The following is a 27,510-nucleotide window of genomic DNA, read 5'->3' as shown; positions in this document are numbered from 1 at the left end:
TCTGTCTGTCTGTCTGACTGTCTGTCTGTCTGTCTGACTGACTGTCTGACTGACTGACTGTCTGACTGTCTGACTGTCTGTCTGACTGACTGTCTGACTGTCTGTCTGACTGTCCGACTGTCTGTCTGTCTGTCTGACTGTCTCTCTGTCTGTCTGTCTGACTGTCTGACTGACTGTCTGTCTGTCTGTCTGTCTGACTGACTGTCTGTCTGTCTGACTGTCTGTCTGTCTGTTTGTCTGTCTGACTGTCTGTCTGACTGTCTGTCTGTCTGACTGTTTGTCTAACTGTCTGTCTGTCTGTCTGACTGTTTGTCTGACTGTCTGCCTGACTGACTGTTTGTCTGACTGCCTGTCTGTCTGACTGTCTGTCTGACTGACTGTATGTCTGCCTGTCTGCCTGTTTGTCTGCCTGTTTGTCTGTCTGCTTCACTTAAGAACAGATGTGATGATTAATTATCCATCTAAAAACTACCTTAAAGGACGAGTTCACAGTTTATCAAGTGTGTTTTAAACCAACAGTCAGTCATCTAATGAACATGAAAGCTGTGTTTCTTGTTGTAATCATTCCTCCTGTTCATACTGACAGTAGAAGATCCTTCATAATGACCTTACAATGGAAGTGATGGAGGACAAAATAGTGAACCTGACCTTTAAAGTGTCTTGAACCAAATGAACTCAAACTGGTTTCCTCTGACATGGTTGGAACAGTCCAACATTCAGTCTTAAAGTGTTGATTCAAGACTAAAGTTTAAAATAAATCCTCAAAGTGGTTCAACTTTAGATTAAAGGTTGTTAAACCCAAATTACTAAAGAAACAAATGCAACTGTGTAACAGCCAGTTAAACAACCCTCAACATATAAACAGGACAAACAGGAAGTGATGTCATAGGATTAATGAGGATCAACAGAAGGAGGAGACTGACATTTACAGGCTGCAACTAACAATTATTTTCATCATCGATTCATCTGCTGATTATTTTTTTTGGCATTTTGTTATAAAATGTCAGAAAATTGTGAAAAACACCTGTTATATATAATTTCCAGCCCAAGTTGACATCATCAAATGTCAAAATGTGTTTTGTGCGACAAACAGTCGACAAACTCAGAGAAATAACTCGTCCAGTTTAAAATATTAACATTTATGCAGATTTTTCCTTTTTCTGAATCATAATTCTAAGTATAATAATATAATAATAATAATCAGTCTGTGTTCTTCCCTTCAGATTCTGTGTAACCCGACATTGAAACTTTCTATTTATTCTATTTCCTGATGAATGTTGCTCTTTTATTGACGACACATCTGTTCAGCTCGTATATCTGAAGAATGTTTCAAACTTTTTCGCTCCATTTTTTTAAAAATTGTTTTTATTGTTTTAATTCTGTTTATCTTTGCTTCGTCCTCACTGTCTCATTAAAACTTCATGCTTGATTTATACGAGTAAATATTAGCACAGGTTGGTATTTAATTCACCTTTAACTCTTCCTGCTGAGGGCCGTTTGCTCCCTGCGGTGCAGATCTGTTGAACACGTGTGGCATTTAAAGTGCAGACTCACTTTGCACCGGCTGCACTTCTGACCCGCCTCGTTAAATAAAGGTTGACGCTTTATTTCTCTGGTCTGCTTCCTCATGCAGAACGCTTACTGAAGTTTATCTTCACTGAAAATGTCAGTCTGGGGGAGCAGACCGGGTCACTTTTTGGAGTAGAGGAAGAAGAAGACTCACTGGTGTCAGTGGTGTCGTACTGGGAGTCCTTCTGCAGCCCGTAGACGTCCACCTCCACCCTCGCCTGGGAGGAACCCTCCATCAGATTGTTGATGTTCTCCCTCGCCAGAGCCAGCGCCAGACGCTCACCGCGACCGCACACGGACTGGTCGTCCAGGATGGCCGCTGGAGGTGAGGAAGAAGAGAGGAGAGAAGAAGAGGAGCGGTTAGAAAACAAAGAGTTCAGGCTCCAAACTTCAAACAAGAAGATGAGTTAAAAACTGCATCAATCACAACAACATCATCCCTAAAATGGAAGTGTATAGATGGAATAGATGGAAGAAGATCTGTTGTGGTTGCTGATAGTTTTAAGCAAATTATAATAAGATTATAACAGAATTATATCATCATGAGATCAGAATTAACGTTCATATTTAGATTTTTAAGCCTGTTATCATGAAATAACGATTAAATTCTAAATATATCACAGTTTGTTCCAGTCAGTTACGTCATGGAGTCGATTCTTCAAACAGAAAAGACTTTTTAAGAGTTTTGTTTCAGGACGAACGTTGCATCACTTCTTCATTCTTCTTCATCCTCCTCTTCACCTGCTGAGGAGCGAAGCGTTTAAACACCAGCAGCCAGATGCAGGAAACTCTGTGAAGACTCTTATCATCAGGATTTAAAGATCATAAAGTCGTGTGTATGTAGTAGAGGTGTTCCCGAATACAAATATATTATTCGGCAAAGCACAAATAGTGGGTTTTATACGACTATTTGTTTCATACAAATATTTTAAAAGTGATTTGTTGGGGGTGTTCCTCAGAGATAAAGCTGAGCTACTGACACAAGCAAAGTGGTCCCAACAGATTCTCCATAACCTGTTGTTCTTCTTCTCCTTTCCACAAAGTTAGGTTGTAAAAAATAGGCAATAAATGAAAAGTGCAAAGTGATAATTGCCTTTGAAGTTCCTCCCAACATGTTACACTGTGTTCTGGGTGTATAAATAGGTAGAGGTCTGTCTGCAATGAGGCGATGAGTAAAGTTTTAGCTCAGTAATCAGTGCAGTCGTCTGTGATCTGAGATTAAAAAATGGGTCATAAAAACAAAAAACAGGATTTTTAAAACCTCTTTCCACCTTTTATTCAAATACAGATACAGATACTGGGATCTCATACTGGGAGTCAGTTTTTCATTTGACTGTTTCTCTGTGATCATTATGAAGGTTGATGTCAGTGACTTTATTACCAAAGCAGTGAATTCTATATTAACCTTCACTGTAGTTTGAGTTATTTTTATTTCTATGAAAAGAAACAAACTTGACTTATTTTAATATGAACTTAAAGACACATAAAGTTTCTGCCGAGTATGTTTTCTTCAAACATATTTATTAACTTGAAATGAATAAATTATATTATATATGTTCATATTAAAGCTGCAGACATAACTTTTGGAAATTCCAGAAGAGCTGCAGGTGACATGAGATTTAAAAACAGATTCATCTGGCGGTGAGTTTTAATCAGCACTGTGTTCATTTGTTTGGCTTGAATGTAGCGTTGATGTTTATTTATATGTCAAAGTTTTGCACTGCAGGTTTAAAGTGATGATAAGATATTAATGATTCCACTAAATTCCTTTATGTTTGTTTTACAGGTCATGTTGGAAATAACTGCTCTTCACTCCCACGACAACTTCCAGCCAATAACAACAGAGACGTCTTTAATCAGCTGTTTTCATACCAACAAGCTCTCAGCTCCAGCAGAGCCGACGACGACACAAACAACTATTTTTTTGTTGTGATTTCAGCAATTATGTTGCATCAGTGAGTTTCTCCGACAGCTGTTATTAAACACCATAATCATTCATTAATACATTAATTCATCAGGCAGACCTGTAAACAATCATCAGCGGTGATATCTCATCATCATTTTCTAATCATCAGAAATGTAATGAAGGGAATAAAATGATGGTTTCTGTGTAAACTGAAAGAAAAGATCTGATGACACAAATGTAATTCATCAATATTTAGCTTATAAATGAATCTTTCATTTGTATTTTACATGTAACAGGGTCAACTGTGCAGCAAATGTATTATAATTACACAAAATATGTAAATAGTTAAATCCTGACGTGCTAATCCTCCATTTAAGACTCAGTTCATTGTACCCCTACGTTCACTTTTGTGGGTGCCCCCCCCCCTATAAATGTTGTACTTCATGGTCGAGGTAAGCAACGTTGTGCACTTCCTTTGAATTACGGGTGTAAGTTTGTTTACTAGCTTGGACTTCTTGTGCAGTATGCTAACACATTTCTATGTTATTTAATTTGTGAGTTAGCATCACAATCGACCAGCGGAGGATTTCTTTGTTTACTTCTGGTCGCCTCCAAAGTCACCCTGGTCTGAGCCTCTTCCTTACAACACAACGCTGGAAACCAGCGGTTACATACAGACACATAAAAATCACACAATGTTTTATTACATTTAGATTCTCTCCATATTGTCATATAACCTGCAGCTGGCTCTGAAGTCTGTGTGACACATTCTCACCTCACAGCGTATGTGTGTGAACTGGTGTATGCATGTTTTTTTATGTGTGTGTGTTTGTGTGCATCGTTTATGCATCTGACCCCAGGTGTAGAAGCGAAAGGTGTGATCACATTCACAGCTGCACACAGACGAACCGCCGTCTAGTACAGACGTGTAAATGGGACGTTCATGATTTGACCTCAAGCAGGTGAAGAAGAAAAACATCTCCAGCAGCAGGAGCAGATCTGATTCTCGTCTCAGGAAGTAAAAGCAGCTGCTGCGAATAAAAAAAACACGACTGGTTTCTGTTTCCTCCTACTAGAAATAGTAAAGACTCATCCGGCGGCTGTGTACAGTAACACCTGCCATGTTTATTTCTGTCACCACGTCCCCGCTGACTCGCCTGTTTTGCATATCTAGAATGCAGAAGGCAAGCATGTTTTAACACAGAAGAAGAAGAATTTCAGGCTTCAATCCCTGATTAAGAGAGTGTCCTACATCCTTCCTTATATCCTGGTTTCTCTGGACACTGAGTTATACGACTGCAGAGCAAAGAAACAGTAAAACACGCAGTAACAAGCAGGAAGTCCGCTGCTGCTGCTGCTGCTGCTGCTGCTGCTGCTGCTGCTGTTGGGCTTCGTTCTGGATTTGATTTGTGTTGTTTAAATAATTAACGCCTCTCGGGGGCAAAAATACAAAATACTGACATGGTTCAGCATGTGGTGGCACATTATTTAGTTTTGTTTTGTGGTGTTTTGTGTTTTGTTTTCCACAGATAAAAGATTCCCAGTCTGCTGTCTATCAGCTCCCTTCACAGCACCGCTTTTATTGTTTTTTAAATTTTTAATTGGTTTAATAAAATAATAATAATGAATAAAAGCCCGTTATGCCCTGAGCCACACTGGCTGTCTTGTTTTTTTAAACAGTTACATTAAGTTAAAGTCATATATAAAACATTTTATTCTATTAAAATGTAGTGAAGGACTTTACTTCGCTTTGCTGTCAAGTGGAAAAAACTCAAGTGTTGCAAAATTTCATAGTTTTAGATTTGAAGAAGAGAAAAGAAAACAAAGAAGAATAGAAGAGATCTTAGGGCAGCAGTCAACCAAAGACAATCTTGGTCGACTGAAATCATTCGCCATCTCTATTTAGCGTCTTCAGGTTAGGCTAACCTATTGTTGCTAACTTTGGAGCTAACCTCTTTCACTTGTCCAGCATTTGAGGAAACAACAGACGTGACTTTTTTAGTCTGTGCTGTACATTTACTGCCAGACTGACAACTTACTACTAACCTTCTCCTGCCTCTCACTCTTTCTCACTCGCTACGCAAACTATTCCTAAACGTAGTTACGCTACCAATAGTTTCCTTGGTAACGACACAGACATAGACTCATGTACCAAACAGCGCTGTACAGAGACTCCCAAACGCTATTGATTTCCCAATGAATAGATATTTGGTGTTATTTTTGACATTAAGAAATATTTTTTTAGCCTGGCGGGGGTTCTTGTTGTGATAATTATGGAGAAACAGATTCAGTAAACGTTCAGTAAACGTTGAGTACAGTTAGACTCAGCAGTCTCCGTTAGGTTGGACGAGTTCAAAGTTGTGAAAACGGGGGTGTTTTGATCCCCGTTGTTTTCACAGGTAATTTGTTAGTCTGATCCTCCCGTCGCAGGAAATAATGGATTAATCCTGGAAAGATATTGATGTAGCACTTTACTCCTTATGAAATTAACACAGAGATTATTTGACCGATGAGAATTTAGTCAGATGAGAGAACATCAACCAGACTACAGCACTACTGTTTATTGTCCACCAGACTCACCAACAAACTCACATCACACATTAAACACAGTTCATGTCTGTTGTTTAAACCTCATCAGTCGCTGTGCGGAGTGAAGAACACTGAGTTATCTTCTTGCTGTGATACCGATCCAACACAACATAATGATTTAACATCATTAATTATGAAAAACCTGGTTCTGTTTACCAGGCAAGAAGAGATGTGGAGGATTCAAAGCTCAATACGATGCAGCTGCATCTTTTAAAAGAAAGAAGGTTCTGTGATTTTTAATTTTCCTCAGCAGCTTGTTTTATGGATCTTCTTGACTGATGGAGAGCAGAGAGTTTCAGTCTCACCACAAGGCTTCATCTGTTGGTTCCTACTCTTTATAAACTGACACCGTGTTGTTGTTCCGTCTCTGAGGCTCAGACTCAGACCACAAATGTTCTCATTGATTTTATTTCTTGGTGTGAAAACAACTTCTTGGATTTAAATGTATCTAAAACCACAGAAGTGATTATTGATTATAGACGTACAGAGATGATGCAGCCACACAGAGAACCACACACACGATGGAAGTGTTGAAATGGTTACATCATACATTATCTTCAATGATCACCTTAAATATGATGTGAACAGAAGTTATTGTGAAGCAGAGTGGGTCATTGAGTCAGTCTCGTCATCTTCTGTCATTTTTATCAATCTTTTACTGAAAGTCTGAGTTTGATCCTCCAGAAAGCAGAAAGTATTTTGGCTTCTTGTTCTTGTTTGAGTGAATTTTCTCTCGTTACCTGTTTGTAAAAGCGACTTCTGTCCTGAATCGTTCTTTCTCTGTAATTCATAAAAGCTCTGCTGGTTTGTTACTGTTGTCATTGTTGATGAATGTTTTATCTGATCTTTTTATTGTGTTTATCACATTTATTCATCCATATTATTTATTGATTTATTCCACATTTAGCTCCCTGGTGTGTTTTTAAATATTCCTCTTTTTTTGTTTTTGCTTTATATTCTATTAATTATTTATATGTTACTGTGTTTTGTGTACAACAAGCTGCTCCAAACAAAGTGCCCCTAATAGGAGTAATAAAATACTGTACTGTACTGTACTGTATTGTACTGTACTGTGTTGTATTGTATTGTATTGTACTGTACTATACTGTACTGTACTGTACTGTACTGTACTGTATTGTACTGTACTGTGTTGTATTGTATTGTATTGTACTGTACTATACTGTACTGTACTGTACTGTACTGTACTGTGTTGTATTGTATTGTATTGTACTGTACTATACTGTACTGTACTGTACTGTACTGTGTTGTATTGTATTGTATTGTATTGTATTATATTGTATTGTATTGTACTGTATTATACTGTACTGTACTGTACTGTGCTGTATTGTACTGTGTTGTATTGTATTGTATTGTATTGTATTGTATTGTATTATATTGTATTGTATTGTACTGTATTATACTGTACTGTACTGTACTGTACTGTATTGTATTGTACTATATTGTATTGTATTGTACTGTACTGTATTGTATTATACTGTACTGTACTGTACTGTATTGTACTGTACTGTACTGTGTTGTATTGTATTGTACTGTACTGTACTGTATTGCATTGTACTATATTGTATTGTATTGTACTGTACTGTACTGTATTGTATTGTACTATATTATACTGTACTGTATTGTACTGTACTGTATTGTATTGTATTGTATTGTATTGTACTATATTATACTGTACTGTACTGTATTGTACTCTATTGTATTGTTTTGTACTGTACTGCACTGTATTGTATTGTATTGTACTGTACTGTACTGTACTGTATTGTATTGTATTGTACTGTACTGTATTGTATTGTTTTGTACTGTACTATACTGTATTGTATTGTATTGTATTGTACTGTGTTGTACTGTACTGTACTGTATTGTATTGTATTGTATTGTATTGTACTGTGTTGTACTGTACTGTACTGTACTGTACTGTATTGTACTGTACTGTATTGTATTGTATTGTATTGTATTGTATTGTATTGTACTGTACTGTATTGTATTGTATTGTATTGTATTGTATTGTACTGTACTGTATTGTATTGTATTGTATTGTATTGTACTGTACTGTACTGTACTGTATTGTATTGTATTGTATTGTATTGTACTGTACTGTACTGTACTGTACTGTATTGTATTGTACTGTGTTGTACTGTGTTGTATTGTATTGTATTGTACTGTACTGTACTGTACTGTACTGTACTGTACTGTATTGTACTGTGTTGTACTGTGTTGTATTGTATTGTATTGGCACTTGGGATGAAAGATTTCTTAAATACAGTTTTAGTTGCCAGAGTTGCTCTTTAGCGCCTCCCGGAGCTCAAACTGGCTGAATAGATGATGGGAGCTAACTAGCTATCTGCTAGCAAACTCCTCGCTTTCTTCTTCACCTTCCCATAAAAAGCTGAATCAGGGACTTTCGGGGTTTTTAGGGAAGAAAGGAAAGAAATAAAGTTAAAGAATTTCTGCTGCCTCACTTGAATGACACACTGAAGGTGCATTTCCATTACTGTGGAAATAAACCTTTCCCTGCAGCTGCTCATTATTGTGTATGCAGTTTGTTGTCTGCGGTGCACCGAAAGTTCAAATTTGTGCAACTGTTTTGAAAGATTTTTTTTTTTGGCATTTTACCTTTATTTGAGAGTCAGTGTAGCGAGACAGGAAACAAGGGAAGACAGAGGGGTGTGACATGTGGTGATATGTTATACGCCTTAACCATGAGGTCACCAAGGCGCCCAAACCCAACCTGCACTGATGTTTGTGGGTTCAGCAGGTGTTTCACTAAAAGAGGAGAGGAGTCAGCTGTTCAGTTTTTCTGGTATTTACATTTTGTCATGACAAGAAAACATGTTGTAAATATGAGAATCTTTCCCGTCCATCTTCATGATGACATGAACGCAACATGTCCTTTACTACGGACGTGTCAGGATACTTCAACCTGCTGCACAGATAGACTTTGACCGTTTCCTTTAAATCCGTCTCTTGCGAGTCCTTCTGCTTTCAAGGAGGTTCAACACTAGATTCTTTTAAGTTGTTTTCCTTTTACTGCTGTTGCAAAGAATGACATCAGAAAAGTGAGTATGAAGGTTTGAGTTTGCTTCAGATGAAGTGTTTATTGGACGGTCAAATAACAGACAACAATTTCCAAAAACTGAAGATCACAGCCTTTCTTCTTCTCTTCACACAAATACTTTTCACTCCTCATGTCAGCCACTGAGCGCAAAACCGTGATTGTCTTTGAGGAGAAACTCTGAAAATAGACTGTTTTTATCTTTTTATATATTAAATTTATGGCGTCGAGACACAGGAATGTTTTTGGCGAAAGATCACGGAGGTGCTCCCGCTCTGACCCTGTTTATTGTCGTTTGTGATGAATTTGTTTTCTCTTTCTCTCTTTGTGTTTCCTGTGAATTACCTCCTGACAGCCCTGTTTACTCAGTCTGAGCTGTAAACCAAACTCCACCTCAAATTTAATATCAAATATGCAGTTTCAGCCTCACTCTTTACCCTGCTGGTGGAAGGTATTCGCTGCCCACCGGTGCACAAACGTCATCTTGTATTTACATGAATATCTTGTTGCAGAGTGTTTTGTTCTGGATTTAACCCAAGACACCACAATAAAAGTCCTTTTATCCAGGCAGAAGGAGCTCTGCAGGCTGATTTTATTTCACCCCAGGAGGCCTTGTAACTTCAGAAAAAATTGACTAACAGGTTTTTCTTTTCACTTCCCACCTCTGAGCTCGCTGTAGTTGACATTCTGTGATATGAGCGTGGAAGTCTGGACTCTGGGGGGGCCGCGGGTCGCTCCACTGATTCAACCAGACGTTACAAAAAAAGGGAGAATGGAAACAACAAATCGCTCCGTCGGGCTGCAAACCTCCGGTGACTTGATTCCTTTCAGAGGCAAACAAGTGTGTGTCCATGTTTTAGCGGATATATTGATTTATTTCTTCCTGAGCGAAGCACCGTGATGACATATAGCTTCGTTTTAAGTAGAGAGCTGCGATGTGGCGGGAAAACTCCTTCCCCAAGGATTCAGTTACTTCCTTCAGGTAAACAGACAGTCGAGATGCTTTTTCTGTCTTATTTCTTCTTCTTTGTCAGGTTTCTTTAGGTGCCAAAAGTCTTTCATGTCACATCTGGATCCATTTCCCAGTGGGATTGTTTTAGCTACACATGGGATGGTGATGTTGGTCCAGACTGAAATATCTCAACAACTATCAGATGGATTTGACATTAAATTTGGTTCAAACATTCATGTTCCCTTCATGATGAAGTGAAGTAACGTTTATGATCTTCTGATCTCATTTAGCACCATCATCTGGCCGAGTTGTTAATTACAACTTACAGCCTCTTTTATAGTGTCTGTTGCCATATTAGAAACTATTACCAGATTTATTTTTATTTGTTAAACATTTATTGTACCATATTATCTAACAGATTAGAACATTACAAAATAAAATAATAAACAACATATATATAAAATACACAGAACCAGTCAACAGTTTTAAAACATCCCCATTTTTCCAGTTTTTATTGAAATTTAACCACTTCAATTATAATAATAATAAACTTTATTTACATTACATTTAAATACAAAGTAACAAAGTGCTTCACATTATAAAACACAAAGAGAGTAAAACAAAATAAAATATAAAATATACATTAATTCACTGAAAAGCAATTTTAAAAAAAAGTGGGTTTTAAAAGATTGAGGAGCTCGAACTGCAAAGACTTTATATCGTTTTAGAACGATAATGAACAACACATCCGAGGATCTCAGGGAAGCAGGAAGGGACACACAGCGATAAGAGATCAGATATATAAACTGGTGAGAGGCCTCGCTGGGCTTTATAAGTAATCAATAAAATCTTGAAATCGATACAAAAAGCAACAGGTAGCCGGTTCAGGGAAGCCAGGATCGGTGAAATGTCATCATGTTTCCTAATCTGAGTTAAAATCCTGGCAGCAGAGTTTTGAGTGAGCTGGAGGCGGGAAAAAGGTTTGGATCTTTTCTGCAGGGATGAACGTTATCCTTCCAATAGATATTCCCTCATTTGGTGTTTTGATGATGGTGGTGGAGAGCGCTGTCTATAGGTGATCAGCTGGGTTGAGATCTGGTGGCTGTGAAGGTCATAACATATGATTCACATCATCTTCATCCTCATCAAAGCATTCAGTGACCCCTCGTGTCCTGTGAATTGGGGAATTGTCATCCTGGAAGAGACCACTCCCATCAGGATAGAAATGTTTCATCATAGGATAAAGGTGATCACTCAGAACAACTTTGTATTGATTAGCAGTGACCCTTCCCTATAAGGGGACAAGTGGAATCAAACCATGCCAGCAAAATACCCCCCACAGCATAACAAAGCCACCAGACCCCCTCACTGTAGGGGTCAAGCATTCAGACCCCCATGGGAGGGTCTACCAGAGGTCTGGGAGTTTGAGGGTTCTGCGCAGTATCTTAGCTGCTCCTAGGACTGCGCTCTTCTGAACAGAGACCTCAGATGTTGTACCTGGAATCTGCTGGAGCCACTCTCCCGGTTTGTGGGTCACAGCCCCCAGTGCTCCCATTACCACTGGCAGCACTGTTGCCTTTACTCCCCACATCTTTTCTAGCTCCTCTTTCAGCTCTTGGTATTTTTTGAGCTTCTCGTGTTTGCTCTTCTTGATGTTGCTGTTGCTTGGGATTGCTACGTCTATCACCACTGCCTTCTTCTGTTGTTTGTTGATCAACACGATGTCCGGTTGGTTAGCCATCACCAGCTTATCAGTCTGGATCTGGAAGTCCCACAGGATCTTGGCTCGGTCATTCTCAACCACCTTAGGAGGTGTCTTCCATTGTGACCTTGGGACCTCCAACCCATACTCAGTGCAGATGTTCCTGTACATTATGCCAGCCACTTGGTTATGGCGTTCCATGTACGCTGTTCCTGCCTTCATCTTAAACCCTGTTATTATGTGCTGAACTGTCTCAGGAGCATCTTTGCACAGCCTGCACCTGGGGTCCTGTCTGGTGTGGTAGATCCACACCTCTATTGATCTTGTACTAAGTGCCTGTTCTTGTGCTGCCATGATCAGTGCCTCTGTGCTGTCCTTCAGTCCAGCCTTTTCCAGCCACTGGTAGGATTTCTTGATATCTGTCGGTGGTACATGCTGTGTGGGGGCTTGTCCCTCCATGATGGTTCCTTCTCCTCCTCTGCATCATCAGGTTTCTGCTGCCTGAGGTATTCACTTAGCAGTTCATCTTTGGGGGCCGTCTTCCTGATGTATTCCTGGATGTTGGTTGTTTCGTCCTGGACAGTGACTCCGACGCTCACCAGTCCTCGGCCTCCCTCGTTCAGCTATACATATATATTTATATACTTTTTTGTCTTAACTTTGTCCTTATTCTTCAAATGAGAGTTCAGAGAAACAGCAAACAGGTTTAGAGAGACGAGGCGGGTTTGACCTGCAACAAAGGTAAGCAACCAGAATGGAGCCGCTGACGTTGAGGTTATGTAATTAATGATCATTTCAAAGCTTTTAAAGCATTTTAAATTGAGAGAAGACTCAGTGTTATTAGAGTCAACCTGGAGTTGAGGTTTGAGAGTAATTCAGCAGAGATACTTTGTTAAAGTGGAGCCGCAGGGATGTTTGTAAAAACTTGGCTTCTTTTCTCAAACGGCGAAATCCTCCAGATTAAAGCTGCGGGCCAACAAAGGATTTGTTTACTTCTCATTTCTCTGGTGGATCGTCTCTCTGCTTCTTCTCTTTCCATCTCTGACTTTCCATTTTGATTTCTTCTTCTTCTTTGTATGTATGTATGTGTGTGTGTGTGTTCTGTAACGTTTCTGAAAGTTTGATGCTGAGCTGTTGGCTCATAGAGGTCAAACTGAAGAGAAAGAGAAAGTTTCCTCCACTAAATGCATGAAATTTATATTCAATTTAAGTTTTTTCCTCCAAAGTGAGACGTTTTCCTTTTCAAATAAAATGTGACATTTTCACTTACAAACCTCACAGACGCCCCACGGTGACAAACTGCCTCTTAAAGACTCTTATTTAATGATGAACATAAGCTAATGACTCCTTCACAATGACTGATGGCACCGATTGAAATAATTCATGGAGGTTTTTAGCTGCAGCTGAAGGACACTGATGCTGCTAAATTGTTAAAATCCTTCGATTCAATATTTATGGAGCCGACTCGACTTTTTAATCTCGCCTGAGGAGGAGGTATCTGCATGCTGACGTTACTTAAAGATTTATTTCATGCTCTCTTGATTTTCAACACTGTAAGTCTCCATTTTACATCACCAATAACATGAACAGCTTTGCAATCTAATGCGACATATTTCCACTTTTAGCTCAGTTCAGACTGTTGTGTGATGATTTGATCACCTGCTGGTCAGTAATAATCACCTGCAGTTTCCTTCTGCTGCAGAAACTTTGTTGTTCTGATAGATGGAAACATGCAAACACCAACCAGAGCAGCAACAATTAGTCGATCAATCAATTAGTCAACCGATGCCAAATATTTGGTGGTTGCAGCTTCTCAAATTTAAGGATTTGAAGCTTTTCTGTCTTATAAATGACAGTAAACTCAATATCTTTGGGTTTTAATCTGTTAATCGGACTAAACAAGACATTTGAAGACGTCACCTTTGACTTAAGAAATCATAATATAGAATATAATAATATAATAATGAAAATAATCATTGGTTGCAGGCCTAACAGCAACATACAGGCCTGTTTGGGAACCAATATGATGTAGAAGCTCATCTAATGGGCTGTTTGTCAGCTACAGGTAGACACATCAGCTGATGTTTGTTTACATTTTGGCACATTGTCTCCATTATAAGTCATGTGAATCAGCTGTTTGCAGTGTAACATGGATGTACAGACAACAATCACCGGATTACTGTAAAACTGAAGAAAACTTAAAAATGTGATGATTCTCAGGTTCTGAAGCTTCTTTTTTCTCTGGTTTCTAAGTGGATTTATGGAGGTTTATTGATGATGGACATCAGAGATAATCATATCCTCAGGAAGTGTAAGTCACACTGAATAATATCAATATGTGTTTCATGTCTGTGTGTTCAGATCTGACTGAGGTTTGAGGTCTCACCTTCAACTCTTCTGGCTTTGTCCTGCTGAACGTCTGTTACACACCAGATTCTGATAAATAATAAAGATAAATGTGACTGACTCCTGTTTCTCTCTCAACACTAACAGGCAGCGTGACTCAGATTTATCGACCCGTTAATCAGTGTGGCAACTCTGCTGGAGACCTGCCAAGTAAACACAAACTTCCTTAATTGCAGTCGTTGTCTTTAATGTCATCTGGGTCGTATCTCAGCGTGAATCTAAGCTTGTTAAACGTATGTGATTGACGATTAAAAGCTGAGTCGCTCTTGTTTTGTGATTTGATTGCTGCACATGTGCTGCCTTTAATTGCATCTTTTGAGGACACTCAAGTGTTGTCTGAGTGTTGCAGCGTCCTCAGACAACACTCGACTTGTTTGAGGACACAGTTTGTACAGATGTTGTTGTTCTTTCTTTTCAGACAAGATGACAGTTTGTGTTTTTGTTACGACACCTGCTAAATATTAAAAATATATCAAGTATGGTGATTAGCAAACTGAGGCCTTAGTGTTGTCAGTCGACACTGTTCCACCTGTGAGACACTTTAGTCTCTGTAGTTTTGGTTCAGGATCACTTTTACTCACTCTGACTTTTTGGTTGTAAAATTTGAAAAGTTGCTTTTCAAATGAGACCACAATTATGGCGCCTGGTAAGAGGTTAAGAATAATCAAATGGCAACTACAACATCTTGAGACTGAAGGACCTTAAAGTGCCACCAACAGCTGCTAGCTCTTATTTAAAAAGCCTCAACTTCTCTCCAGAAATATTGAGTGAATCATTGTTTTCAATGAGTCATTCTGGTCTCAATCTCTGAATTCAGGCCTCTAATAAGTGTGCTGGTGGTCAATTTGGAAATAATTGCTCTGTAAAGAACATTTGAAGACTTGTAGTAGCATTAATGTCTGCTGTGTGGGCGTTGATTGACAGTTAGCTCACCTGCTGTTCTCCCTGGATTACTGTTGTAATATTTCTATAAGTTTAATGCTACTTGATTGCGATACCTGCCCTGTTAGCACAGTTTAGCTAAAGTAGCTAACGTTAGCCCAAGTGTGCAGCACTCGGTGTTCCCGGTAAGCTAGCGTTAGCTTGGGTCTGAGGTAGCGGGGCGCGTTTCCAGAGCGCAAAAGGCAACAACCTGCACTCCTTATCTGGAAGCTCCCGACTCCAAACGGGTGACGTCACACCTCCCTAAGTTCAACTTTATATGCAGTCTGACGTGAATTTAAAATAAGTTTGATAAGGGACTGTTAGCAGCTAAGCAACAAAAGCCTCTTAGCAGACGCTCATCATCACGACCCTGCTGATGATCTTCTAAATGAGGCTCAGCGTCGACTCTCACCTTATTTCTGCTCTCCTCTGATGCGTCACTGACGTTATGATCCTGAATATTTCTGTCCTGGTTGACTCAGTGACGCCTGTGGTCACTGCTGGTAACTGCAGGTGGTTTAATACGACAGTGAACACCGTCTGAGCAGCTACAGACGATCAGCTGCTGTTTCTGTTCACAGTGCAGCCAAACAATCTCATAATGTAAATAAATATGAATCTCGGGCAGTAATGTTGCACAAAACTACTATAAAAATTCATAAAATGTAAAGAATTGAAAGGCTGTTGCAGAAAAAAACATAAATAGCATCAAAAAGGATTTTTATTTCAACTATATGATTATAGAAAAGCTGCAATGTTTAGTTGATTAATCAGTTACTTAATTCGCTGATCGACAGAAAATCAATTAGCAACTATTTTGATAATTGATTATTTTTCAAGAAGAGAAGCCAAATATTCAGCATCTTAAATGTGAAGATTTTATGTTTTTCTTTGTCATATATGATAGTAAACTGAATATTTTGGGGGTTTTGGAATATTGATTGAATAAAACAAACAATTTGAATATTTTACATTGAGCTGTTTGAGATTATAGACATTTTTCACTGTTTTCAGACATTTTAAAGACGTCATTTAATCGATAAAACAACCAGCAGATGAACTGAGTTGCTACTGTGTGTTAATGTTTGCTTGTATGTTGTTTGAAACACTGTGTTGCTGCTGTCTCGGCCTCCTTTGAGAAAGAGATCTTGTGGGATTCACCTGGTTAAACAAAGGTTTTATAAAACAATAATAAAAAGGAGTTTCAGCTCTATATTACAGTGACACCTGCTTCATAACACAGTGTCACAATAAACCAGGCAGATCGATGTAAGACTCTCTGCAGGAAGTCAACTCCAAACTCTGAGACAGATTTCATTGACTGAGTAGAAACTCCAGGTGAAGTTTGTTTATCTGCCACAGCGGCTGTTAAATCTGCTCTACGGTAGCCACCGCAGGACAATCTGTACCAGCGTTTGACTGCTGGCAGTTTCCCTCCACAACCTGAGTCCTTGAATGACAAAAAAAAAAAAAACACTTCACAGAGTCTCCTTTATTTCCCGGCTACTGAATCATGAACCCTGAAAATGTGTCTCTAGCTGTGTGTGTTGGAGTGGAACTAAATGAGATTTTCCACCACCTGAAGAGGGAGAAGCAGCTGAAAGGAAAATGTGGCACCTGAACGCAGCCAGATGGCATTTCTGCCTGAATTTAAGCAAACAGACAGTCTGACAGCTGATTGGCTCCTTTTTGTTTACACAAACTATTTCTTTCAACAACTCGGAGGAGTAATATGTTTTATTTTCAGCTTAATTTTATATATTTAATTGTATATTTATAAGATTTTGAGCAAAACATTAGATGAGAAGATTATTACGGATAAATAAAAACAAAAACAATTACACCAAAAATGTGAAACAAAAATTTGCTGGTTAATATTTTTGCTACTATTTGTGGTTTCTGTGTTCAGACTTATTCACTATTCAGTCACTATGAAAGTGTTTTAGAATAAAGTTTGTAGTTTCCTGTTTAAATAATTGTTTTATATAAAATAAAAAACTCTTTTATTATTCAGTAACATCTTCTGGTGTCTGTTAAAATAGCAGTTTTCTTGAAAAGCTATTGTCATGTTACATAGCTACTGTTAGCATAACAGACCCGAACCTCCGACCCAACTGTTGGCAGTAGAGTTGCATTGTGGGTAATGTAGGCACCTGTGCCGTGTCTCAAATCGCATACTTCTGTACTTACACTTAACATTTTGAGTGCATAAGTGTGTTCACACTGAGAAATATGGAAAAATGCACTCAAAACGGTCCAAAAGTTGGACACTTCTTGCCCTCAATAGTCGCCATCTTGGCTACGTAGTGGAAGGGAAGGGACCACTTTTCAAACTGGAAATGGCGGCCGGGTACGTTGTAACTACGGTGAACATCGCCACATTATACAAATGTAAGTTATATATGTGTTTTTTAGCACTAAGCACCACTATACTGTTGTTGGATATAAGCCATCAGTATGTTTTTTGGGTTAATTTAGCAATCTGTAATGATTTGGTAGAGCGAACGATAACGCGAATGCTAACGCTAGCTAATGCTAATTTGCGATCGTCATTTCCGGTAAGTGCACAACAGCTGTGCACTACCCTGTTGAAATTCACACACTACACCAGTAATATATAGTGTAGACAGTGTACTACATGAACGTGTACTAACAGAAGTCTGTAATTTGAACCACAGCTTTAGGTTTTGACAAGGAGGAAGGAAGAAGAATGTGTGGATATCTCTGGTTGTGCTGCATCCATTTTTTCCCCTTTTTTTCTATATTTTTTGGGGCATTTTTTGCCTTTATTATAGCGACAGTGGAGATCAAAGGAAGAACAGAGACAGAGAGAGAAATGAGGGGGATCGTTTCTTATTGTTGCTCTGCGTGTCTATGATCAGTAATGCTCGGCTGTGTTTCATTGTCTTGTCTCGTTTTGAATGAAGATCAGTGTATATTGTTGTTGTGTTATTGTACTAATGTCTTGCTGTTTCCTGTTGTCTTTATGGCATCATGTTGTTTTCTGTCTGGTTTCTGGTTTCACAACATCTCACCAGCGGACTGTGGTTGGAAATGAGCCAGCTGGTTAACAGCAGCACATTTACAGAAATGTTACTTAAATAATAAATAAATGACTCATTTAACATCCACCTGCAAAATAAAAAGGGAAAATATGCAGAATGGCCTCTAAATATGCTCTGTGTTATGAGTCTGTCTCATAATCAGACTGAATTACGGGAACATTTTCCTGACGGTGATGAATTTTTAACATATGAATTCATAACAATGTCTCCTGAACAACACCAGGGCTCTTAAATCCTTGTTCACTCTTTTATTAACTGGTTTAACTGGTTTAACTGGACTGTGATTCTGTTTCCTGCTTGCAGTTGAAATTCAGTCTTTTTTATCCTCAGTATCATCTCTGAGGTTGAATGTGTGACTTCTGTTATTTTCACTGTAACTCCACTTATCCAACATGAAAGAAGCGTGTGTGTGTATGTGTGTGTGTGTGTGTGTGTGTGTATGTGTGTGTGTGTGTGTGTGCGCACCAGCCAGCTGTTATTAATGGAAGAGTGAAAGGTGAGCCATTACATATCATCAGGCGACCTGGTTGCCATGGTAGCCTGCATGTAAGTGCCCACCGGTTTGTGCAGAGGCCCCGCGTGATAAAAGCAACGGGGATTTGAGCTGCGGGGCCGTCGGGGGGGGGGGGGGGCGGGCGTCGGGGGGGGGGGCCGTGAGACGAACAGGAAACTCCTTTATCTGCAGCGAGTTGGGAGCTGAACTTTTACTTCCAACGCTTCGTCTTTTACTGGAGTTAATCTTCCTCTGCGGGATGTGATGAGGAGCTCAGGCCTCGCTGGGATATCATGAAGGGAAGTCACGGAGACGCTTCCTGATCCGGCTTCGACTGAGTTTATTTGCTCTTACAAATGATCCGACACGAGACGGAAAACAAAACGAGGAGGGAAGAAGAAGAAGAAGAAGAAGAGATGGGAACGCTGAGCGTGCGAGTGGTGGAGACAAAGGGAACCCTCGAGGGGCTCATAAAAAGACAAACAAAGCAAAGAGAGATAGCGTGAAGGGAATCAAGATGGCAAACAGAGACAGCGGCGGGAAGTGAGAGGAGACACACACCGACGAGGAAGCACAAGGAGAGCGTTTAAAAATAGAGGTGATGCAGAAGGATGTTTTATCTGTTAACAAACACAGAATGTGTGTTGCTTTTTCTGTAGGATTCTGGGTAAATAATGACTCTTTACACCCGCAGCGAGGATTAGTTAGCTTCAAATAAAATGGTTTTCAGATCGTCTAACAGCGTCTGAAGCCTCCTCCCCTCACAGCTTCCAGACGCCAGACATGAGGAGGCTGCGTCCGGCTGTTTTTATAACGAGGTTGATGGAGGTGAGGAGCAACTTCACATGTTTCTGTTGCTTTTCATGAGAGCAACAAGTCCTGAGTTATGTCTCAAGTCAAGTTCCATGAGCAACAAGTCCTCATCAAGTCCCAGATCACGTCCAGAGAGTCCCACGTCTAAACCATCGGGCCTCGTCCAGGTCTTTGTCAAAAATGTTCCTGTCTTTGTAAAGTCTGTGTATTTCCTTTAATATCTATGTATGTCTAATAGTCAATAGTCTCTGTATATGTTACATGTTATGTGTATTACACTGTTTTTGTTTTTTTGTGAGAAATGTGGGTGTTTTAAATACACGTATATATGTCATCTATTGCAAATAATAAAAAAAATTAAAAAATAAAATAAAATCTGTACATAGACTTACCAATAAATCTAATTAATTCAAAAAAAAAAAAAAAAAAAATCAACTTTGAACCAAACCAGTAAATTCCCAGTACCGTCTGGGTGCAGATACTCACCCATCCGAACGGCAGAGAGGGTGTTGGCCTGGCTGAAGGAGAGCGGTGCCATGGTCAGCAGGACGACGACGACGTAAATCGACAGCAGCAGTGCTGGCAGAGCCGGCATCTTCCACTGCTCCTCATGGAGAATGGTCTGCTGGCTGCCTGTACCGCCACCTGCAGGACGGGAGGAGTCGTTAATACTTCTAGATCACAGTATCGTAACATATATAATGTTCCTTATACAGTATCACACGTTTAACTGCTGAATTAAACGGCTGCCGTTTGTTCTACAGTGTGTTTATTGCCGCCGCAGACACACAAATCTCACCGCTGGTCATCGACTTACAGTTTTCCATAAACACAAACACACTGCTCACAATACACTAATGCTTTTTATGAGCTCTGCAGCCTGTTGTCATTTCATTTATTAGGCTGCAGTAGAAGGCGGAAAAACAGCAACGTGAAGGGTTAAAGTGGAAATCTGGCTCGTTATCCACATCCAGTAAATTAGATTTGTTAGCACATAAGCCTCCTATGATCCACGCTGTCAGAAATAGACTCACATACAAAAACAACAACCAGAAACATGATGAGATGGATGATACACAGATCATAAAGGCTGTGAGAGAAAACTGAATAATAGGTTATGATCATTCTGGTTCACATGTTGGTGAAGAAATCCTGAACTCTTGAACTTGAGTCTATCTGATCTCTGAGGTTAACTAGAGATATATTTGTCTTAAGTCAACGGTTTTAGACACTGTGTGGATCATGAGGTACCGAGACAAGATAAAGTTGAAGGATGTCCTTGTTTGAAGTTATTGATTGACCATCAGGTGTCTGTTAGATCATCATACGACCAAACCTGTTTGTAAGAAGGTTTAACAGTTTGTGACTGTTGTAGTTTTGCTTCTGGTTTGGGTTCACGATCTTTAGAGAACTGAACAACAAGCTTGCTCTCTAAAAATACAAAATGATTGTATTTATGTTTTGTATTTTTGTATGTGGACATTTGTATAGTTGTTATTGATGGTGTGATGGATTGTACAGTGTCTACAACTGCTTCAACAACTAACAATATTTAATCCTTTCTTTATGTCTCTGTGTGGTTCTTGAGCAACAATGAAACATTTCCACAACAAGTCAGTTACATTTTTATAAATGCATGTTTTTCCCCGTTTCAGCCCTTCGTCCACACTAAACCTCAGTTTTTTAACAAACTTAACTGCTGCTTAACAAACACTGAAGCGGTGATGTTGGTCAGTAAATGACATATTTGACATTAAGTTCTTCTGTTGGCTCGTCAATCATCTGTAAAGCACTTTGGACTAATCTGTTCAAAAGGTGTTGAACAAATAAAGTTTGATTTCATTCTTCGCATACAGACAGAAGACTGGAAGATGCTGCAGCTGAAGGCAGTTCACCAGCAGTTTGGCAAACAGTGAACTAGAGGAAGAGTCTAAAACAACACGACTCTGTTTATTCAATCCAGAATCAGATTTGAATCTTGAGATTCCCAAAGATTCACACCTGTAGTGACGAGTTATGAAATGACCAACCTGGATACAAGAGCTGCAATTAATTATTATTTCCATTATTGATTCATCTGCCGATTATTTTCTCCATTAGTCAATTAATGGTTTAGACTATCAAATGTTAAAAAACTGTGAAAAAATGGCATCATAATCTCTCAGAGGCCACTGTGATGTCTTCAGTTTGTTTGTTTTGTCTGACTAACAGTCTAAAAAGTGTTTCTATAACTTGAAACTTAGAGATTCAATGTGTCTGTGGTTTGCAAAAACGTACAAGGCCAATATTTTCTTTTGGCAATTGGGTTGTTCTATATTGACCTTACAGTTGTTTTTGTGCGAAAATTGTGAAAATTTTAATACAAAATTGCACGATCTTATAAATATTGCCAGGATTGGTCAAATTTTTAATTATCGTGATTGCAAAGATCCCAAATTCCTGGAGGAACGGGGCCCAGAACACCTCCCTGAGGAACTCCATAGTCCATATCAAGTCTCAGTGATACAGAATAAACCAAACTTTATTCAATATGACAGCCCGGCATTCTTATAAATAACGTCCATATCAACGATTCTGCACCTCATGAGTTTCGTCCAGTATCAGCGTTCTTGTGCCAATACAGGAAGTAGTTTGTCCTTCATGCTGTGAGGCAGAAAGTAGGGGTGTGGAGGTCAGACTGGTTGATGAATGTGTAGCACATCTGAATGTCATGCAGGAGACCAGAGTTCACATTTCACTACAGACCTGCAATAAATATTCAACCACATTCAAGGGCTGTGCAATATATACTGAATTAAAGGACAGGTTCACAATTTTTCAAGTGTGTTAAACCAGCAGTCAGGTGTCCATATGAGCAGTGAAAGAGGTTTTCCTCGCTGTAATCATTCCTCCTGTTCATACTGGATATTAAAAGATCCTTCAAATGTGCTTTCAATGGAAGTGATGGAGGCCAAAATCCACAGTGTGTCCACACAGTCATTTAAAAGTCTGTGTGAAGCTTCTATTCAGCTTCAGCAGTCTGAGTTAGTCATATCAAGTGGATCAGTGTTTCCCTGTTGAGCTGCAGGTGGAAGTATAGTAACAAAAATAGGAACTTTGGCACTAAAAAGACTGTAACATTGAAAGATATCTACTTGATTTGACTCATTTGGACGCTGAAGCTTCATATTAGCTTCAGATAAACTTTTAAATACATTTTTGCACAGAAGGAGGACTGTGGATTTTGTCCTCCATCACTTCCATTGTAAGGTCATTATGAAGGGATCTTCTAATGGTCAGTATGAACAGGAGGAATGATTACAGCAAGAAAAACTGTTGGTTTAAGACTGACTTCCTTCGATCAAAAATAGTCACTGATTAATTTTCTGATAGTCTGCTAATTGATTAATAGTTGCAGCTTTACTGGATATTGTTATGATCATGTTGACAGAGATATGAATAACCAGGTTTCTCATGTCCTGTATAAACATCAAAACCAGGATAAAACTAATGTTCTTCTGTGTACAAACATCTTCTTCAAGTGTTAGAAAAACACAACAAACACCATCACTGCAACATTCACATGATTCACTGTGAGAGACGAAATGAGAAGGAGGAGACAGAGAAAAAAGGAAAAAAGTGGATAGAAACCAGACAGAGGAGAGAGAGAAAAAGAGAAAAGCTTGAAAGAAAACATTAGAGAACAAAAGTGTGAGAGATCAAGAGGCTATCACATGTTGCAGAAAGAAAGATTAAAATGGCTGAGCGAGCGAGCATGACGAAACCAGTCCAAATCTTCAAAGTAGATTAGAGCGACCGAAGCGAGATTTTTTTCATTAGCGGATGTGTGCGTGTGTGTGTGTGTGTGCGCACGCGTTTTTGTTACCTCATTGGGACCTTTGTGGTATAAAACCGACCTTGTTGGGACCAGTAGTCCTCGTGGGGACCAAACCCAGTTCTAATGAGGCGAAACGTCATTTCTGAGGTCCTGGTTTGGGTTCGGGTTAGTCTGTCATCAATGAAGGGAATCAGTGCAGTGTCCTAACAAGGATAGCTGCACGGATGTGTGTGTGTGTTCACGTTTTTGTTACCTCATTGGGACCTTTGTGGTATAAAACCGACCTTGTTGGGACCAGCAGTCCTCATGGGGACCAAATCCAGTCCTAATGAGGCTAAACATAATTTCTGTAGTCCTGTGTGTGTGTGTGTGTGTGTGCACGCGTTTTTGTTACCTCATTGGGACCTTTGTGGTATAAAACCAACCTTGTTGGGACCAGTAGTCCTCGTGGGGACCAAACCCAATTCTAATGAGGCGCGAAACGTCATTTCTGAGGTCCTAGTTTGGGTTCGGGTTAGTCTGTCATCAATGAAGGGAATCAGTGCAGTGTCCTAACAAGGATGTTCACGTTTTTGTTACCTCATTGGGACCTTTGTGGTATAAAACCGACCTTGTTGGGACCAGCAGTCCTCATGGGGACTAAATCCAGTCCTAATGAGGCTAAACATAATTTCTGAAGTCCTGTGTGTGTGTTTGTGTGTGTGTGTGTGTGCACACACGTTTTTGTTACCTCATTGGGACCTTTCTGGTATAAAACCGACCTTGTTGGGACAAGTAGTTCTCATGGGGACCAAACCCAGTTCTAATGAGGCGAAACGTCATTTCTGAGGTCCTGGTTTGGGTTTGGGTTAGTCTGTCATCAATGAAGGGAATCAGTGCAGTGTCCTAACAAGGATAGCTGCACAGACAGATGTGTGTGTGTGCGCACGTTTTTGTTACCTCATTGGGACCTTTGTGGTATAAAACCGACCTTGTTGGGACCAGCAGTCCTCATGGGGACCAAATGCAGTCCTAATGAGGCAAAATGTTATTTCTGAGGTCCTCTGTGTGTGTGTGTGTGTGTGTGTGTGTGTGTTTTGCATGTTTGCATCTCAGTTCCTCGGAGCAGCAACAACACGAGCGAGCGCAGAGCTCCGATAAACATCTAACACCGCCGCTCAATCCCATCATGCAACTGCTTCATCTTTTAATCTCCGTGCGGACGGTCGAGTTATGTTCATCTCACTCTCCGCCCCCCCGCCCCCCCAAAAAACACGCTCTTGATTCCTTTAACCCGCCCCCTTGCTAAATGTTTTTTATCGCCTGCCCCGCCAATGAGGCACCCCGCATGAATTTAAATGAGTTTCCCCCCAAAATGGAATTTAAATTGGCTCCGGTCGACGCGGGACGGGCGAGACGGCAGATAAAGAGTGAAAGATAAAAGCCTCCAATGAAAGAGAAGGAGGGAAATACTCTCTGTTATTACATGATGACGATAAATGACTGATCATTATCATAAATAATGATTATTATCTGATGTTCTGATGAGTGTGAGTCATACAAAAATGTGTCAAATGCAGAAATAATCTCATCAGATGGGAGCACTGAACCAAAAATATGGTCACTGACTCACTTCAACCTTCCCAGACTGTTATTAAAGGACAGGAAGTAGAAACTGTAGAGACCTGCAGGTACACTGAGACTCACGCTGATAACAAACTGAGCTTTTATGTGAACACTGAGGCTGTATTATCTGCAGGTTAAATGTGTTTAATGTTGACAGAGAGCTGATGGTGTTATTTTACATATCAGTTCTCACCTTCTCACTCATTTGTTGGTGTGGAAATTTAAATGTGCGAAACAGGAACCAATTAGGAAAAACTGTTGAGCAGCGAAATCAGCTTCTCTGTCAGACTTTTATAACAATAAATCACATGGAAAGTTAAATCCATCCAAGCAACAGGTTCAGTTTTCATTCATCAAAGGTGTGATAAGTGTTCTTCTTGGTTTCTCACAGTTTAACACTTAATTTTACGATCTATTTTATTCTGAATTGCACCTTTAATGTCTGTAAACTGTAAACAACAGGATCCGTCATTTCAACCAGCAGAGACGAGTGAACGAAGCAAAAAAGAATTGTTTATTATACACATGATATGATGATTAAGTGCTTAAAATCTACAGGGACATCAGCTCAGACTGATGAGGCTGATGATGAAGATGAAGTGATGCACCGGTGAATCTGTGAAGACTGAGCACCATGAGAGAGAGGCAGAGAGGGAGGAAACATATTGAAAAAGACAGCTGGGACACGATAGGCTGACAGCGGAGGCGTGTCACTGTGCGATTGGTTCCATGTGAACAGCTGACGTCTTAATTGACACCTGAGCAATGACAGCAGGGAGGTTACGAGTGAACGATGTGTGAAGGATGGATGGTTTGAGAAATAAGAAGAATAGATAAAGAACTTTCACTAAGCTTCATTTCAGCAAAACATCTCAAGAAGGCATCAGAATGATCAGCTTCAATCTATTGACATGAAACTATCCTTCTAATAACATTTAACTCTACCTGCTGCAGACTGTTTGTGTCGGTTTCATGCAGGAGCTGGCAGTCAGGGAGGGTCGTTAGGGTAATGCAGGGACACCTGGACAGGCCTCCACCAAGGCTATAAATACCACTCTCATCCATTGTCTCTCTCTCTCTCCTTGGATCCACATCTCTCCTGGTTTTAGTATTTTTCTTTTGCATTCATTTACTCTACACTACATACACGACTGATGCATTTACTCTCCACATCTCATACCTTTTGTATGTAGTTATGTTTGTTTTAGTTTCAAATAAAACAAATAATTGGCACCTGAACCTGACCTGCTTCCCCTCTTTGTCACATTCATTGAGCCGGTTTGTGACGATTGTATATTAAGAAAACTGTGGTGTCATTTTTGTGAGCTATGATGTCAAAACTTTGAACCTCAACATCTCAAAAACACTCAGAATGCAGAGAGAAACTGGTAATTTAATTGGGTAGAAAGTCTGTTTCCCCAGATGTTGAACGATCTCTTCACCCTTCTGCTAACAGTAGATATATTCCAGCTGCATGTGAGAAGCAGCTGTTAGCTCAATGCTAACAGAGATGTAAGTCCCTGCAGAACGGACTTCTTTAGCTCATAAATTCCTGCTTTGCTGCACTCAAACATAATTTTAGAAGAAAAAAAGCAACAACTCTGCCTCCATAAACACACAAAACAAGCTGTTTGCCACCAATCATGTCAACAAAGTGAATGATTTAAACTGAAAGACGGAGAACAACAGATAGAATTAAATGGAACAACAAGACATTGAGAAAGAAGGATGAATTAAATGGAACATCAAGACATCGAGAAAGAAGGATGAATGCAGGAAAAAAAAGACTGAAAAAGAGGATAATAAGAGAATAAAACAAGGAATCTAACAACAACAATCTGAAAGAGACTCGACGGTGAGCTGAACAGGAAACGAGACACGGCTGCAGGCAGAAATAAACAAATGATGATAACAATTAATTAGGGTCTTTCCTGCAGGAAGTGCTATCATGTCAGCTAGCAAACAGAGCCGGCGGGACCCCCCGGCTGATACTGACCGCCACCGCAGTTCACTGCAGCAGCCTCAGAGGCTAATCACAGCCGCAACTCTATTAACTGCTTTCAATCCCATCTCGTTTTACATTGCAGGCGTTTAGCTGACACTCATTTGCAGCGACTCGCAGCTGAGAGCAGCTGAGCAGGAGGCTTTAAAAGTCCCGGTTCATCAGCTTTACAAGTGAAGACGGCGGAGGGTCAAAACAGACGGAACGGATATTCCTGAGGACAGACGAGACGGTGTTTGAGGATGATGATGATGATGAAGAGACTGAAGAGAAGAAGAAACACAACAAACAGAGCAGGATTCCCTCGAGTCGCAGATGTTTCTGTAGTTTAAAGACATTCAAAGATTCCACACAGAGAGCGTCGGAGGATTTCAACTAAAAGAATGAAAGTACACGATTAGATTTGTGTCATAATAACTGAACAAAGATCAAATCAAATATAAAAATAAACTGAATGCAAAAACATCACCTCAAAGAGCAGAACTTACAATAAAACTGTACAAGATTTATTCAGGGTTTCTCTGTTTTGATCACTTTTTTCAGTTTCGCTGCTGAATTTTTAACTTCTGATGTAAAGCTGTCATGTTACGGCGC

At 39.7% G+C, this 27,510-nt stretch overlaps 1 protein-coding gene and 3 gene segments (V, D, J or C); 3 read left to right on the top strand and 1 right to left on the bottom strand.

Annotated features, from left to right (window-relative positions):
• LOC122970001 (glutamate receptor ionotropic, kainate 5-like) overlaps positions 1-21,020 on the bottom strand; it is a 104,053-nt gene extending 83,033 nt beyond the window's left edge. For both annotated transcript variants that reach the window (XM_044336073.1, XM_044336074.1), the window contains exons 1-2: positions 19,979-21,020; positions 1,724-1,888 (exon numbers count right to left, since the gene is read on the bottom strand). In XM_044336073.1, coding sequence (XP_044192008.1) covers positions 1,724-1,888; positions 19,979-20,087 — 274 coding nt within the window. In that variant the 5' untranslated portion in view covers positions 20,088-21,020. The remainder of the gene's footprint in view (positions 1-1,723; positions 1,889-19,978) is intronic.
• Positions 1-27,510, top strand: part of LOC122970078 — a 916,362-nt gene that overhangs the window by 172,141 nt on the left and 716,711 nt on the right.
• Positions 1-27,510, top strand: part of LOC122970080 — an 891,879-nt gene that overhangs the window by 187,729 nt on the left and 676,640 nt on the right.
• LOC122970079 overlaps positions 1-27,510 on the top strand; it is an 808,187-nt gene that overhangs the window by 174,262 nt on the left and 606,415 nt on the right.

This window comes from Thunnus albacares, chromosome 19, assembly GCF_914725855.1.
Source record: "Thunnus albacares chromosome 19, fThuAlb1.1, whole genome shotgun sequence".
Lineage (NCBI taxonomy): Eukaryota > Metazoa > Chordata > Actinopteri > Scombriformes > Scombridae > Thunnus > Thunnus albacares.
Note: the sequence above shows the minus strand (reverse complement) of the source record. Positions and strands in the feature narration are given on the sequence as shown.